A 16,759-nucleotide genomic window follows, 5' to 3' on the forward strand; every position below is an offset into this window, starting at 1 on the left:
CCAAAAAAAAAAACAATTCTGTATTTTTCTACTAGAACTTTACTAATGTCATTGTCATATAGACAATATTTGAGCCTTTCTGATGGGACATAAAAATGTACAGAAAATATAATCGAAAAATAGATAGATACACATAAACACTCATGACTTCTCTATTTGTAAAATTCTGGCTACGGCCCTGTTCTTGAGTTATATAAAAAATGTTTATGTGTAGCCTGCTGTTGCACTTTTATTGTCAAACAATAATGGCAGCAAGTCAAAAAGTGTGCGTCTCATGCAGTCCATAAAGTCAGAGGAGAAAAGAGGAAAGATGTACGAGCTTCAACAGCAGGACGTGGCTGATATTCCTCAGATATTAATATAATAATGTATTTTTTTCACGTTTAACTGAATGTGGTATTGATGCAGAGAGTCAAAATATTTATCACTGGCACTCTATGACCTTATCTGTGTGCAAGCTGCTACAGTGAGGTGGATGTTGGCAAGCTGTCAATCTAAAGGAAATTCTTTGGCAAAAGCAAAGATGATAAGTGAACAGACATTTGTACGTCTGTCATTGCTGTCTTTCTGTATGGGGAAGATAAGGAGAAAAAACGTCTGGCAGAGAAGGCATCCAAACTGAATCACAGCAGGACTGCAAATCTCAGTTTCATCTGTTCTGTCTCTCCAAATTCAGAGACAGAGACACACACACATATATATATATATATATATATACACACACACACACACACACACACACACATATATACACACACAATATATAGATTTTTTTTATTGTGATTATAGCGTCTTAGAATAATGTTTTCAATGTGTTGTTTTAGAAGGTGCTGACAAAATTATAAATTTAAAAGGTTGCATAGCACATTCCCCATACCCTGCCCAATTCCACACGGCCATTATGAGATATGTACTTGTTTACTTGAACTCAAGTACGTGTTAATCTGATAAATAAAACAGGCAACAGAGAACCAACTGTGGCCTCTCCTGCTCGCTCCCTGTGGCACCGTTCAGCAGCCGTTTCCTAAAAGGCCTCTAGAGATATACGTTAGGACACATAATGCATCTGTTCATGTATGAGTGAACACGTGTGTCTTAGTATTGCTAATAATGACCCCTGACTGATGCCTTTCAGCAAATATTTGTCCTGACCAACTTGAGGTCTCCTGGCATGGACTTGCTGTATCTATGGAGCAGCATACACACAAAATAAAATACATAATTCTCAATTTCACAATCTATTTAACTGAGGGGATCTTGAGAAAAACCAATAATCTGAGCTCATTAACAGAATACTTCTGGTTTTTATTGAGCTCATAATCTTAAAACGGCTTAGTGTCAGGTATAAAACCTGCAATAAACATTACGGCTGAGCAGCAGTGATTTCAAAGAACAGGGCTGCCCTCTGTGGGCTAAAAGAAGAAACGACACACACTAGTTTGTGTGTTCCTGGCAGTAAGTTCAGTGGCAGTAAACACCAGAAGTAGGAAAGGATTTTTGAATGTGTTCCTCTACCTGATGGACCTCCGGGCTGGTAGGCAGGCTTGTTCTGGGCTGCTGGGCTTTTGAACGCTGAAGCAGGGACGACGTTGCCATTCCTGGGTGCTGCTGCAGATTTGGAATATGTTTTTGCTGGAGGTGCAGATGTGTGCACAGTGGGAGCGGTTTTGTCAACTGCCTCACTAGGAAACAGATATACACATTTTGTATAAAACGTACAACACACACTCGCGCACACACACACATATATCCTGTCTTTGTGTATCTTCTCTTCAGTAAAAACATTCTTTCTGACTCTCCCCACCATGCTCACAACTTTTCCCTTCTATTTGGTATGATATGTTTGTGCAGTGTTCCTACAATTTAAACAAATGTAGGTACATATGAGAAAGAAATCAAAGAGCAGGACCAGTTGAATTGAACCTCCGGCACAGACTAAAGCCTTGAGTGATCTGGTCAACTGCAGGTTGGAATCTCAGTGACACATGCAAACAATCAAGATAATTATGGGGGCACCTTCAAATAAGGATATGCACCACTTTCCACTGTTCATATGGTTTTTCAATCACTGACATGAGGAAACAATTACAGGTGGTGGTGCCATATAGTATCCACTGTTCATGTAATTCACCCTCCAATAATTTACAGAGACAACCAGCTGTATAATTTCAGTGGCTTTTTGTCTTTGCTGTCTCAGAACACTAAAAGCACTGAGACAAACTGAAGTAGTGGATGTTTCTTTTCCCACAGCACTTGTCTTTCTAGTCCACACCCCTTGTAAAATTTCATAGCCTTCATTTCAAGCTGAGAAACTCATGTGGGCAGCAAGGAGTTTAAACTCAATAAAGGAAACGTGTTGCATACATTTCTCAACTAGTGAAGATTTGATACTTTAACAGAAAAATCTGCTGCTCTAATTATACAGTATTTGATTGAATTTTAAATACTTTTTTCTGGGCTGCCCTTTAAAAGTATCTTTAATGTTACTGGAACAAAGCTGCCATCCGTGGGGTACACATATGGGGAAAGGTTTAACAGGGCTCATAAGATCCCAAAGAACCATCATGCTGGTGTGGCTCCTGCCCAGACAGACCGGTTAAGAAAAGGAGTTGCACCAACAAGTAAACTATTTTTAACCCTGAAGCTATTTGGTTTGGTAGCCACAGCACACAGCATGCCTTTGCTTCGTCTTATCCTACCTGTTAGGTGTTTCTGTTTGAATGATAGGAGAATCAAGACTAGGAAATGCATTGAAATCACTCGCTAACATGTGATTACAGTCACCACCAACTATGGACAGATAGTTTAAGTGTCTGCCAGAAATGAAAATGTTCTTTTAATGGAATACAGATTATCCTGTGTTTTAATTAAGAACATTAACTACATGTTTATTGCTTTGAATGACAAGAACAGGTACTAGGCTACTGATTCAGTAACCTGCAATGACAATAATAACAGAACTGGAATACACAAAATGGTTCCTAGTTTTTGTGCTTAGAGAACTATTGCCTATAACCGACAACTGATTCATACTGGACTGTATTTTGAGCAATGTTTTATTTCATTGTACAAAGTACACTACAGGCATGTTTTAACCTCTACTCTTCATGCACAACCAATTCCTTCATATCAAAGACCTTCACCTACTGGAAATTTACTGGAAGTTTACTTTTTGTCTGCCGGGCAAGAAGAAAAGAAGGAATGAAAGAGTAAGAAATATGCAACAGCAGAAAAGAAAGAAAGCTGTTTATTGAAGTAAAATCATCAAATGCTGACAAATGAATTAGGTTAGTGTAGAAAATAAGAGGAAAAAGGTACAGACATGCTCAGATAAATAATGTAGAAAGTGTGCTGAGAAGTGGAGGCTCAGACAAATATAATCACATATAGCAAAATAACATTTATCTTCAAACCTTTTTTTAGTTATTTACGTGTGCATTTGCAAAAAAAAAAAGTTATGTTGTTTATATTTCGGGAAGTGGGATGTTTAATAAGTTATCAAATGAAGGCTGTAATTATGTTGGTTTGTACACGGAAGCAATGTAAGTTTAATATTCAAGATAAAATAAATAAAACAAGTTGAACACCTGAAACAAGATAAAACAAAACCTCGTCGACTACACATTTAGCACTCGTGCTGAAACATCATGATGCCAATCTCTCAGCTTGTTGTACTTGTGTCCTATAACTTCCGGGTCCAGCTTGTTCGCTCTGATTTGCCCCATAAAACAGGATTAAAAGAAAGAGAAGGAAAGAAGGGGAAAGTTGGAAGGTTAAGATTGTAGAGGAAAAGTTCACTATAACATGGATCAATGAGAAAAAATTTGCAATAGCATCAAAAAAATAAAATAGCAAAGTTGGAGAAGAATATAAAATGAGAGACTGTTGCCTTGCAGAGGTGTACTGAATTAGAAGCCGAGGCAGATGCGTAAGAGCTGCCCTCTTTTTAGAAAAAGTACACTGAAAAGAATCTCCCTAAGAGAAGGAGAGCAGGAATCTCCTTCTGGCAGGGCTGCTATTACCCACAATACAACTTAATTACCCACAGTTTTCAATGAGTGACACACTGATTGGTCGGGGATGCGGTGCTGAGGGCAGACTGTTTACTGCAGATTAAATCGACTTAAGACTGAGAACAGCAGTAGCAATCACAGCCTGCGCTAAGTCTAGGGCTGTTTCCACACAACCATCTTCCTCTTGGAGCTCTCAATGTGGTTTGTCCAAATTAAGCCTTAAATTAAGCATAATACTATGGGACCATAAGATCAGGAAATCGGGGCTTAACTCGGAATCACAGGCTCATAGACATGAGTACTTTTGAGGGCCATTTCTGATTTTGAAACCTCTATGATCAAGAAATTATTGCTCAAACACATGCACTCACAGACAAGAGAAAGACAGGCAGACAGAGAGTGAATGAACTCTCACAAACACCATATTTGAATGTATCAAAAACCACCAACCACTTACTTCTTTCCATTGTTCTCTGGAACTTGCTCTGCAACAGGGGAGAAAAAAAGAAGAAAATGAGGTAAAATGTATAATTAATGCTCACTTAAAGTACAGGGAATCACAATTTCAAAAACAATGCTGCTCCAACTGGTTCTACACTGAGCGCATCTAGTCATATCAAGGACAACATGAATGAGTGAGTCCCATCCCTACAAACTAGACCCTGATGGGACTTCTTTGGACCCATCCCCCAACTGTTCACAGCTGCAGCAAAACCACAACAGATTGGATTTGCATGAAATGTTCAAAGCTCGTCACATAACGCGTACCGGTCTGGTAACATCATTTGACAAAAAGAGAGAAGGAGAAAGAAAAATGTCTCATCTTACTTCATTCTAATAAGTGAGTTGCCCTAAATGTCATTTACAGATCCACACACACATTCACACAACCTCTACAAATAGAGGGAGGCCCAAAGCCGCAGCCTGCTCGTGTAACCATCAATGTCACTTATAGTCAAAACAGTAACAGAAATAAAATAAATTAAATCATATGGTGATGAAAGTAACTACTATGTCACTGTTATCTACAGAGGCAATGCAGCTTTGATGAAAAGAAATATGATCATAAAACAGGCACATCATTTAAAATCATATAGAAGTGTCTAAAGAAAATGGGATTACCCTAAAATTGGTAACCTTGGGTAAATCCATCATGTGCTACAGCCTAAAGTGGATTATTAGATCTAAATTGAACTGACAGCAATACCAAGCTGAGCCTAAAATTACATTCAGCGACTTTCAACACAACAGTAATTTTAAAAAAGTCCCTGCAGAGTGTTATGTCTTCATCGATAACCTGTCTAAGTCCATGTAAGCTCACTGCGCTTGTTACACACACCCTTTTCAGTGCCGGTGAGCTGGGCCAGGATACGGAAGGAGCGGGACTGGGAGGTGCCGGTTCGGGGGTGCCAGTCCTCAGTGTCCTCAATCAGACGCTTCTTGCTGGCATCGCTCAGTGGGGAAGCATGATTCTCAGGCTCCTCAATAGGTTTCCTATACAGCCAGATTAACCAAGAAATGATGATGTTACATACATGACATGCATGTTTTAAACATGTTATCAGGTCAACATTCCTAAAAGCTACTTTTACAACTACTACTTAGCACAGTTTATACACCTTAGCAAACTCACAAACAACATTCACAGTGACAATCAGCACACAGTAACACACATGTACTGTACTATGCAGTGAGTGGTCCACATTCAAACAAGGGTGTAGCTTGTTGACACGTTTTGCAGTATAACTTTACTGCTGTTAGAGTTCACATTTACCTCCTAGGTCTAGCTGAAGGTGGAGTTCTGCAGGTGAGTGAGAGAAAATGCACAAAGGCGGACACAAATTCAAATGTCACATAAAGTCCAAGGTACACTGTATGACACTGCACTGTTTATATGGCAAAGTCAAGAAACTGTTTTGACTTACTTCAGACTTCTCTGAGGCTCACTATTAGAAAGGAAAACCACAGAGTAGAAGTCAGCCAGATAATAAAACTACATGCGATTTCCTTTAAAAAAATCATCTTAATGTCTAAAGGGTACTAATAAATGACAGAACCAACTGTATATTAACAACAGTGAGTGTTTGAGATGAAAGTGACAGTGACCATATAGCACCACAAGGTGGGAGTAATCTGCTTTGAAAATAAAGGATCAGCTTTTCCCCTAAAATAGTTTTGATTGTACTCTAGATTGCAATAACATTTATGTTAAGTGTTTACATCCAGAGTTAAGTTCAAGTGCTGTTCCAGACTGTGAGTTAATTTAATGTCAGAAGTCCTAGTATGAGCAGCATGAGCACGCGTGTGTGTGTGTCTCAGGTGATTTGAGGCGAATGATGATCAAAGACAGCACGAGTAAGGCTATTCTTAGCCAAAGCAGAATATGCTTGGCAGTGATTTGTCAAGCCTTGAGTAAACATACTGACAACAGTAGCAGATGGAGCCAGACAGATGCAGTGCTGGGTGACTTTAGCAGCCCTGTGTGCTGACAGGCCTGGCTGCAATGGCTGTAAAATGAATGAACTGCATGAGCTGACCCCCACTGGATGTCATGTGATGATTCAGATATGGATTATTTACAGGATTTTGCAGTTTATTTAGATCTTGAAATGAGCATGTCCTGTGAGTGGATGAGCACGAACGTGAGGTTTGTGAGGGTTAACTCAAAGAGGTGCAAGCATGCCGTTGGTAATCATAAACCAGAGAGATGCGAAGGCTATAATCACATTCCACATGGTTAGAAAGCTACTGCAGCAGATATATTATCATTCACAGCACTAACTTGGTGTCTGTCTCTTCTTCCTTCTGTGGGCAAAGAAGGGGTAAATGGAAAAGGATTGAAGGCAAGAAGGAGCATGAACAGGAGGTTTGAGAAATAGACCCTTCAGTGAAAGGCCCTTCTGAGAGAATGTGCATAGAGAAACCACAGAAACCACAAGCATGCAGGTGAGGACACTGACACACACATGCTGCAACTAATACGCTCTACCTCTACAAGCTGACAGCCCAAGGTTTCAGGCAACAGAGAGACTGAAGACATTAACTGCTGTAATGAGTTTATACTTGCTATGAACGTGTCAATTATCTGCATGGTGTCTTACACTAAGTAGTTTTGTTCTCTGTTCTCACATTTAGACAATTCCTATAGGATATCTAACTAAACCCAGAATTGAAAAAAAATTCTTTACATTCCTACACAGACTGCTCTTCTGTTAACTCTCTAAGTTTGTAAAACACATACAGATAGGTTCACAAATGTATTGAAGTGCGAGGCCGCTTGCTCACTTAAAGCCAATAAAAACAGATCTCTGTGACCTATTTTTTCAGGTGACAGAGTGTAAAGAATGAGTGGCAAATCACTTAAACCTAGCTCAGTTCACTCAGTAAAACCCGTGAGCCAAGCCCTGCTGAAGAAGTCTGGTCCAGCCAAACTTAGCTTTGTCCCTTGTCCCTAGAAGCACCGAGCTGCCAGGATTGTGGCTAATTAGAAACAAGTGTTACACCAGAAGTGGCTGTTGGGCAGGCTGTGTGTTTGGCAGAGCTGCGAACCCCACTGTCAATTATAGATAGGCAGGCGGTAGCATCAGTTAGAATGTTGTCTAGACCCTTTCCAGATGCCCTGTGGAAGATTTAAACAAGATGTGCAGCATGCCTGGGATTTTCCTTGTATGCAGCTGTGTGAAAACGTAGATGACGGGCTGTCTCAGTGTTAGCTTTACAAATAAGAGACATATATTGGGGTGAAACTGGGCATGAGCTGATATAGGTAGAGCAGAATGGAAAATCACATTTTCTGCAATGCATTGCTTCAGGTAGACTGCAAAGCAAACACCTCCATCAATTTATGGACTTCAGCTGTACTCATCAGATTAAAAAAAGGACGATGTTAGAAAACATATGGTAACTGGATTTGATAAATGGTACCTACCCATTGAAGTGCTCTGACAGCCCCTGGCTCTCCAACAGACCTCGTCTCTGTCCCATGGCCACCTCACAAGCATTGGTATTGGAGTAGAGGTTGATAGGTGTGTTATAGACAGAGGGCTGTGGGACATTAGGATTGGAGGAGGGGGCTGTCACTTTGGCTTGAGAGGAGGAGGGGGCTGTCACTTTGGCTTGAGAGGAGGAGGGGGCTGTCACTTTGGCTTGAGAGGAGGAGGGGGCTGTCACTTTGGCTTGAGAGGAGGAGGGGGCTGTCACTCTTGCTGGAGAGGAGGAGTTGGATGAGGAGGAAGAGGCGGATGGGGAGGTGAAGGCGGAGCGACCAGGACTGGGCCTGGGAAGTGAGTTTGCTGGAGCTGAGTGTGGGGCAGCGGGGCTCGACTTCAGTGGAAATGGAGGCTGTGGTGGTTGAGAAGGGGCAGGTGGTTGAGAAGGGGCAGCTGGCGTGAAAGCGGATGATTCGGAGGGAATGGAGGCTACTTTAGGGGCAGCCGGTGAGGAAGAAGCTGTGACCACACTGCTTTCCCCACCAAAAGGTCGGGCTGTCTTGTTGTATGCAGGACTGGGCTGACTCAGTGGCTTGGTGTATGTGGTGCTTGGGGCAGGGTGAGTGATTGGGACAGGCTTAATGATTTCTTGAGGTTGGTCCTGGATAAAGGTGGACACACAGCATGCACACACAACAAATCCACAATCAACTCATGCATGTAAACCAGCATTCCCAGAAAAACTGCACAGCAATCACATCAATGTTAGCTGTGTTTCACGCTGCTGTATGCTTGTGCCATACAAGTTTAAGAGGTGCTATAAAATGTGGCCTCACAGGGCAGTTATGCACACCAAAACAATCTGCATTCTGACATAATCTCAGAAGGGCACAATAAGCATGCTCACTTTTAATACACTGGTTTATATTATCATTTATTTATTTATTTATTTACTTATTTACAACATAACATACCGTTTTTACGTGAATATTTTCCTTCTTACCTTAGGCACTACATCTTTAGGGGCACTGGAGGGTCTGTGAAGGCAGAAACAAAAATTATAAACACAATGTCTTTACAGCAGCCTTTCATCATTTTGCAATAAAGTTTATTTTCTGTACATTTAAAGACTGGACATGCCATCTGCTGTGAGAATCAAACTTCACTTTCTAGGAAGCATCGACAAAGGGTCAGATTATTTAGTGTCCTCTGCTGTGTAGCTTTCAGGGAAACATTTTTGAGATGGTGACATTTTCCAGTATATAACCTGTCACTTACGAAGTAAAACTTTTCTTGGCCACACCCTGGTCTTATTATTCTATTCTAGAAGAATTTTCATTCACAAAGTTGATTTGTTCAAGTTTCTTCTCTTTTTATCTTCAGATATACATGATTGTATCCTGAATGTCATATCCTCAAAACATCCCAAAAAGTACACATGACTGAAGCAGCTTTCACAGTTTTATCACCTATGGGAGAGGAGAGCGGTCTGTTCTCTAAAGATAAAACCCAGAAAATATCCCACAAAACTTTCATCTCCTACTTTTTTCCTTACTACCACAATATTCACATTTAAAAAACACACACACACGCACACACACTTTACTACGTATTGTGTATTAATGCAAATCAGAAGTGCAATTCACCATATACCCCCCTTCATATCACACAAGTAAGTCATGCAAGTCCCTGTTAGATAACTTAATTGTCTTAAAAGTTTTCCATTAGTGAAGCCTTCAAACTGAAATGCAGACACATGCCTTCGTTAACAATGTTTCCTAAATTTAGTCCGGACATGCAGACAATGCATCCCAAATTCCTCATAAAAAACAAAGTACAAAAAAAGCAGACAGTGAGTCAGCAAGGCTGGTTCCGGACCAGGAGCTATGCTATTTCCGCTGCCGTCCTTCCTTTCTCTGCCATATTAGGTCAACAGTCAGCAAACTCTCAGGTATTTCCTTTCTGACTGAGCAGAGGCACAACAACCGAGCCTGCCACCGGGGTAATTAAAGAACCCCACCCTTCAACCAGATGTTGATGTCATCTGTGCCCATACTTGCATTTACAGTTTCCACTTAGCAGTTAATATAGCGTATGCTTATTTTCCAATGTACTTGTATTATTAGATGTGCTTATGGAGAAACAGCACCGCTGTGCCAAGGAAAACAGCAAAAGGTCTAAAGATCAAACAGCACATTCCATTACAAATAGGACCCACTCTACAATGACGCAGTGTGTATCTGCCATTGGAGGACCAGAGTGGGGTATTTGGGCGGATTCACTCGCTATATGTGTTTTCCCCAGAGCGGACTGAGCAAACACTTGCTAGGGTGGTCCTGTGAACATCTGCTCGACTCAGCCCCTCTGTGCTGTCCTGCTCCCTGCCTAGCCGGACCTACTTTTGTTCTGCTATGACAAAGAGACAAAAGCTGGTGTCCAAGTGTACATTTACATGGTTAATCTCAATGTCACTACTATTATGCATTATTATTACACTAACTGGTCTGTCTGCTGCCATCAATTCTGTAATGCAGCATTATTTATGTTTCATGCATTAACTTTTATTCTCAGGGCAATTAAAACGGCTAGAAGGTCACTGAGAAAAGCCATGACCGCATAGGACATAAGGACAGGACATAGGATGTACAATGTGATATTTTATGGGTTTTCTCTGTTGATTGAACTAAACTTATTATAAATACAAAAAAACTAAATCAGTGGCATTTCCAATCTTGGCAATGTTTATATTTGTAATATATCTGGTGTATCAGGCTGCTTTGCTGGTATGGCTGACCCTGTTGAAGACACAGTCATGACTTTACTTAGGATGCATTGATTTATTGGATTACAAATGCTAACATCTACAGTATTTATTTGTGGACCAAATGTATAGACTATATACAGAAAAATATAATAAATAAGTCTGAGATGTTTTAAAAAAACTGCAAGTGTACTTGGAAGAAAAAAAATTTAGTTGAGTGTGGTTTTCATCAAAAGGAGACTTGTCTGTGCGCGCACACACACACACACACACACACACACAGCTCCAGAATAAGAGAATGAGGAGGTTAACCGGAGCAATGAGCCGGAGGGTAAAGCAGGCTGACGCATTTCCACACTGCCCGTGTCTCAATGAGGGCCAAGTGAAACAGTCTGGCATATGGCATTTGACTGAATGATGGAGAGGCTAATAGACACAGCTTTCTCAACATATACTCCTTAACAGTTTAAAAACTCACATAATCTATTTTTAACATGGAGGGCAAACTGCACACAATTTTCCCCCTGTTGTTTTCACTTCACACGCAGTTACTGAAGCAGAAAACTGCAGATTCCATAGAAACATCTTTAATGATCTTCTGTAGTAACCCTCTGACTCCAAGCATCTGTTGCTTTATACTCTAGTTTACTCAGATCACATTAAAGCAGGCTGGGAGTAGGAACTTCTTACGGATCTTCTACGATATGTGGGAGGATGGAGATGAGTAGAATTCACACACGCTATTAATGTCACGCACAGGTTACATTATTCCAAAACCTTGTTGAACAAGTTCCCCCCTCTTACATTTAATGTGTGTAATAAATGTTAAAACTGGGATCTGTTTTCTCAGATTTACCGCTGCATGAACATTTGTGCCAAAGCATGGAGAAGAGGGAAAACATGGAGAAAAAAAAACATAGGAAAGCAAATCAAAAACTCCAACAGAGGGATGTGGAATTAGTGGGTGTGGAAAATAACTTTTCTTTCTGTATTTCTGTTTTTCTGTGCAGCCAGCCTATCCGCTCTGTGGCAAAACTCACAGCTTGTGTCTGGCACACGGCCTGTCCTGTCTCTCCATGGCTCCTTTCTTTTTCTCACCGCTCCCTCATATTTCACCAAAAATGAGAATCTTGGAAGAGGGAATTTTCTGCTTTAAAGTAGAGCACACAAGGACATTTCTTTAGAAGGAGTCCGAACAAAAGGTTTTAAGAAGGGTAGAGATTTAAAACTACAAGTGCAAACTGTCGTGGAAATTATATTCCTGGTAAGAGGTTAGGCAAATAATTGAGTTACAACGAACCGTTGTCTTTGAAGAATTTAACAAAAGAGAATAAACAGAGAAGTACTACAACAAAATCAGCTGGACCAGAGGTTCTGGCTCCTAAGACAGTCACTAACGTCTGGCCCAGAGCAAAGGTCTGCATGATCATTTACACAGTCTGAGCATCTATGTTTTGGGGAACAAAAGATCCTTGACTGGTCCCAGACTGGTCCCAGTCAAGGAAGGAGAAGAACAGCTAGTGAGAAAACACAAACAACAACCCCACATCCCTGACCTAAACCCCACACATGTGGACAGACTTGAATAACAAGAACAATAATAAAAAGAGAACAGGTTAAAGATTTAAAACAATATATAAGACATAATAAAAGGAGGAAAAAGCACTCTTATAAAGTACTTGCATAAAAGATTATAAGTGTAAGAAGAAAACAATTTTCTTCCCTTACACAAACTATGACAGAAATGTGACTTCTATTCCCAGAGTTAAAGCTTATTAACATGTTACTGGCCGGCATGTTGCTGCTGTCACTTGCCTGGATACTTCACTAACATGGTTATTGCCCATGTCTGATGTGTTTGCACTCATGCCAAGTAGGAACCTGGTGCGCTTGTCCGTATCAGCAGTCATGTGATGAAGAGCGTTCCTGCCATTCCTTTCATGTGCCTTGTCATGCCCCTCTACAGCGCTTTACTGTGTGAGTGATGCTCTGGTCATGTGTGCTTTTCTTGGCAAGCAAAACGTGGAATAAAAGTTAAATATTCTGATTTGCATTTAATTGTATTTAGTAAACATGTATACTACTTCTTTTCATTTCATATTCACACAAATTGTCATGCTTTGTTCATAATACTTTAAACCGAAATAAACTATTCATTAATTCATTCCTAATCAAACCCACATTGAAACCAGCTCAGTGAACAAAGCGAGTAGTTCTCCTTGAGGATCTCTGAACACAGCAACAACAACAGAACAAACTGCAACTTCATGTTTCTTCTTAATGCAGGTCCAAGCAATGTAATAACAAGCCCACTATCCTTTCTTACTTTTCTTCCAACCACCACACCACATCTGGCTAAGGCAGCCAGGAGTCAGCGGGGGCTCTGGGCTACATTGGATTGTCCCCTACTTCACCTTGTTATAACCATTTCACAAGACTTTTTGGGTGTACGTTGGCCATAAATGAGAATATATGTAGATTTAACCTACAGCCGCCTATTTGACTCATGTTTGGCTATAGTAAGTGGCCCGTGGGCAAAAAAACCCCATCTGTATCATATACTGCAGCTACAGTAGTGTCTGTGTGTGTGTGTGTGTGTGTGTGTGTGTGTGTGTGTGTGTGTGTGTGTGTGTGTGTGTGTGTGTGTGTGTGTGTCCGACAGGTATATTTAAAATTTTAAAGCAGCAGTTTCAGTAAGTCAAATGTGAAGCAGATATGAGGTTTTGTAATCAAAAAGAGAATAGTGTGGCTAGTGTAAGATGATATCTTGTGTAATATGTTGATGTACAACTGTTCATCAGTTAATGATCTGCTGTCAGGCATCAACACTTTTCATTTCATCTGACGGTCTGATACAACAGTTAACATACTTAACACCTTCCAAAAGCTTCAAACTGTCTCCCAGAAACAGCATGTGTTCTGTGGCACATAAATACGCACACAACGTGGAAAATACACAAAATCTGAAACACTCCTGTGCTGTGGGAGCCGAGATGAATTCTTGTGTAAAATATAAACAAAAATGGTTGCATCGCAGAGTTAGCAGTGTCGATCTGTATTATCTTTGAGGTTTTGGAACAAGGTGCAGCCAGCCACAAACTCTCTGGAGTGGTGTTTCATTGTGCTGTGCAACATATTTCAATGACAATAAATAAACATCAATTATCATACTTTCCAAAGGATACTTCCCACAGGCTGCCTGTTGTAACTGCTCCTCAGCAACAAAATTCACATGACAGTAGAACAAAAAGCACTCAGAAAATTCACAGATTACTACTGATTACCAAACACTGGAAGTAGTATCAACCGGCAACAATCACCTATCATGGGGTCTATTTAAGGCCTTCGATTTACTTTTTACCAACATTTTACATTAACTATTAAAATTGAAAGGTGATAAGGTGTCATTGTTTCCCACATATAGTAGTGACGGTGGTATAGATTATTTCACCATTTAATTCTACTGAAGTCTCAAAATTATTTTAGTGTTTATTCACAAACTAATGTAATTCTGCTGACCTTGCTTTTCCCTACACCTCTATCTCTTACTGCACATACCTGCTTGCCTCACCCCTTTCTGTTTCTCTCTGCCTGTATGTGTCTACTCTGGCCTTTTTTAGTCAGCAGTATTGCCCAAAAAACCCAAAACACAACTCCAATTGTTCCACCTGTGATCTACTCTTCACGGCAGTAGCTGAAGAGGAGGCTTGTTGTTAATGACATCGTCTATCGAAACCAACATTGCACCGAATTACATCTTTTCCTGACACCACAGTCTTGGAAGGAAAAACCTTGTTTCTCCCTCTGTCACAACACACATCGCAGCTCTTTGCTCATTCAGACTCTTCTTGACTTTCTTTTTACAGTTTACTGGGTAGTGGAGCGAGAGGATGAGGAGGGTCAAAGTCCATTTCCTCCCTGATGAAAACATGTTTCCCCTCACCTAGCAACAGGGAAATAACTTAAACACATTGGCATCAATGACCACGAGTGCCTGTCTGGCATTGCTTGGTATGCAATACTGAAATGGTGTAAATTGGATGTTTTTTTGTATATTACAGCATTTCTAGCTATTGGAAATATGGTATCTGACAGTGTGTGACAGTCATTTTGTACTTCTATTTTATTTACGCTAGTTAATGTACAGCTGTTGGTATTTTTTTGCATTAAATGTTATTTAATGTGTGATTCCAGTTTGATTAAAGCACATTTAGATTTCATTATCTAGCCCTTGATAGTGAAATCAATGAAAACAGCTGAGCATGTTTGTGTTTGTGCTTATATACATGTTCTGTTTCTGTGAACTTTTTAAATAAGTAGGCTAAAAATCAGATGTTATTTTTACACAGCTGCACCATATAGGTTTAGATGCATTAGTGTCTTTTTAAGGAACAGCCCCGATAATTTGAGCTGTGACAAAGTGATGTAATGGTACTAAACTGTAGTCACATTAATCATCTCTTGGAATGTTATTATGACCTCGATAGTCTTATCAGTGACAATCGAAACCATAAATCAAATCTGAGAACATGCAGAGAGAGAGTGGTATATCATAGAGCCCTGAGCGGGACTGTTTTCTCAATCTCGCTCCCACTGGATTTCTGACCATTACTACCCGTTCCCGCAATGTGTGTGTTCCACTCCCACTCAAGAACGTATTATGTACTCCTCCACTTTAATCTATCAAAAAGTATTGTGGTTAATATATGCCGGAAGAAGTCCTTTCTCTTTGAAGTAGAGCTTAACCAGGGAGAAGGACAGCAGTTATGTCGCCTCAACCCAGAAGTGCCAGATGTGTCAGTTGTAGATCAATACTTTTGCACATTTGTAGTAAATAATGAAGTCCAAATCATTTCCATTTTTGTCAGTAACAACTGAAAATCTGTCCAACCGTCAGACTTGCCTTGCTTTGCTTTTATACTGTATATTGCTTTTGTCTTCGTTTCAACTTCGTTTGTTGTCGCCATCCTTCTGTTCAGCGCTAAATTGTGCTCTACAAAGTTTAAACCACCCGCTCCCACAAGAGTTGCGTCCCAATGCAGTCGTCTAGTACATGACAGAAAGAATTGTTAGGTACTTTATGACAATAGCATAAAAGGTCAGAGTAATATAATATATTTAATTCTTAAGTCCCAAGTAAAAAGGGCCCATTTTTAAAAATACTCTCTAAAATTATTCTGTCACTTATCAACACCGTATAAACCGTTTTCTAAAAATGCACAAAAACAAAAATTTAAATTAAGCAAACAACAATCATTTGTAACGAGGAAACCATTGTTGTAGTTTACATGTGCTGTGAGACCAGAATGTTTGATGTTTCAATGAGCATCCATTACCCACAGTAGATTACATGCAGCTGTGCCACGAGGCTATTTTAGGACTATTTTCCCACGATTAAAGCAAAGAGGCTCCTTTCTCCTTTGATGTGGCGATGGAATGACAGGACATGCAAACCAGGCTTTGAGTTTTTCTGTCAACATGTTTTACAGCTTGGGAAGTGTGCGTGCTTTGCCTTCATTTGTTTGTGTCTGACACTAAAGCGACTCTTGTTTATACTTGGCTGTAGAAAATTAACTGTGTTTGGCTAAAGTGCTCAGCTGAAATTCCTTACAAGGGATCACTCTTTTTCTTTTTCATTTTTTTAAATTGAATTTGATTCATTCATTCATTCATGGTCAAATAAAAGGAGGCAAGATCTGAGATAGGTAAACTGATCTTTGACATTCAGTGCTGCCTGCAAAAAGTAGTGTTAAGTTTGAGTTACTTCTTTGTATTACAAAACTAACTCAAAGTGTCCCTGTGAGTGAAACCTGGGCCTTCTTGCAGATGGACTATAAATGGTGTTTGGACTGAAACCTTTCCTTGGTGGACCTCAGTTGAATCCCTGTTTTCTTTGGTTTGAGGGATGTATTAAGGAGAGGGCTTTACAGAGGGCTATATGAGGAGAGTTTTCATTTAAAGTTGCTCCCAATACTGCACTTGGGCTTTAATACACTCCAGAGCCCCAGAATACCAGGGTCTTGCTTTTGTCTAATGAAAGAAGCAGAGGAGTAGTT

At 40.1% G+C, this 16,759-nt stretch overlaps 1 protein-coding gene across 7 annotated transcripts in view; it reads right to left on the reverse strand.

Moving 5' to 3' along the window:
- pdlim5b (PDZ and LIM domain 5b) overlaps positions 1-16,759 on the reverse strand; it is a 39,498-nt gene that overhangs the window by 4,621 nt on the left and 18,118 nt on the right. For 2 of the 7 annotated variants that reach the window (XM_046066443.1, XM_046066444.1), the window contains 7 exons: positions 8,946-8,979; positions 7,942-8,354; positions 5,939-5,959; positions 5,788-5,814; positions 5,353-5,507; positions 4,471-4,498; positions 1,516-1,682 (listed from right to left, as the gene is read on the reverse strand). In XM_046066443.1, coding sequence (XP_045922399.1) covers positions 1,516-1,682; positions 4,471-4,498; positions 5,353-5,507; positions 5,788-5,814; positions 5,939-5,959; positions 7,942-8,354; positions 8,946-8,979 — 845 coding nt within the window. Of the gene's footprint in view, positions 1-1,515; positions 1,683-4,470; positions 4,499-5,352; positions 5,508-5,787; positions 5,815-5,938; positions 5,960-7,941; positions 8,604-8,945; positions 8,980-16,759 lie in introns of all 7 variants that reach the window. The other 5 variants (XM_046066438.1, XM_046066442.1, XM_046066440.1 and 2 more) reach the window with 4 other exon arrangements.

This window comes from Micropterus dolomieu, linkage group LG13 (genome assembly GCF_021292245.1).
Source record: "Micropterus dolomieu isolate WLL.071019.BEF.003 ecotype Adirondacks linkage group LG13, ASM2129224v1, whole genome shotgun sequence".
In the NCBI taxonomy this organism is placed as follows: domain Eukaryota; kingdom Metazoa; phylum Chordata; class Actinopteri; order Centrarchiformes; family Centrarchidae; genus Micropterus; species Micropterus dolomieu.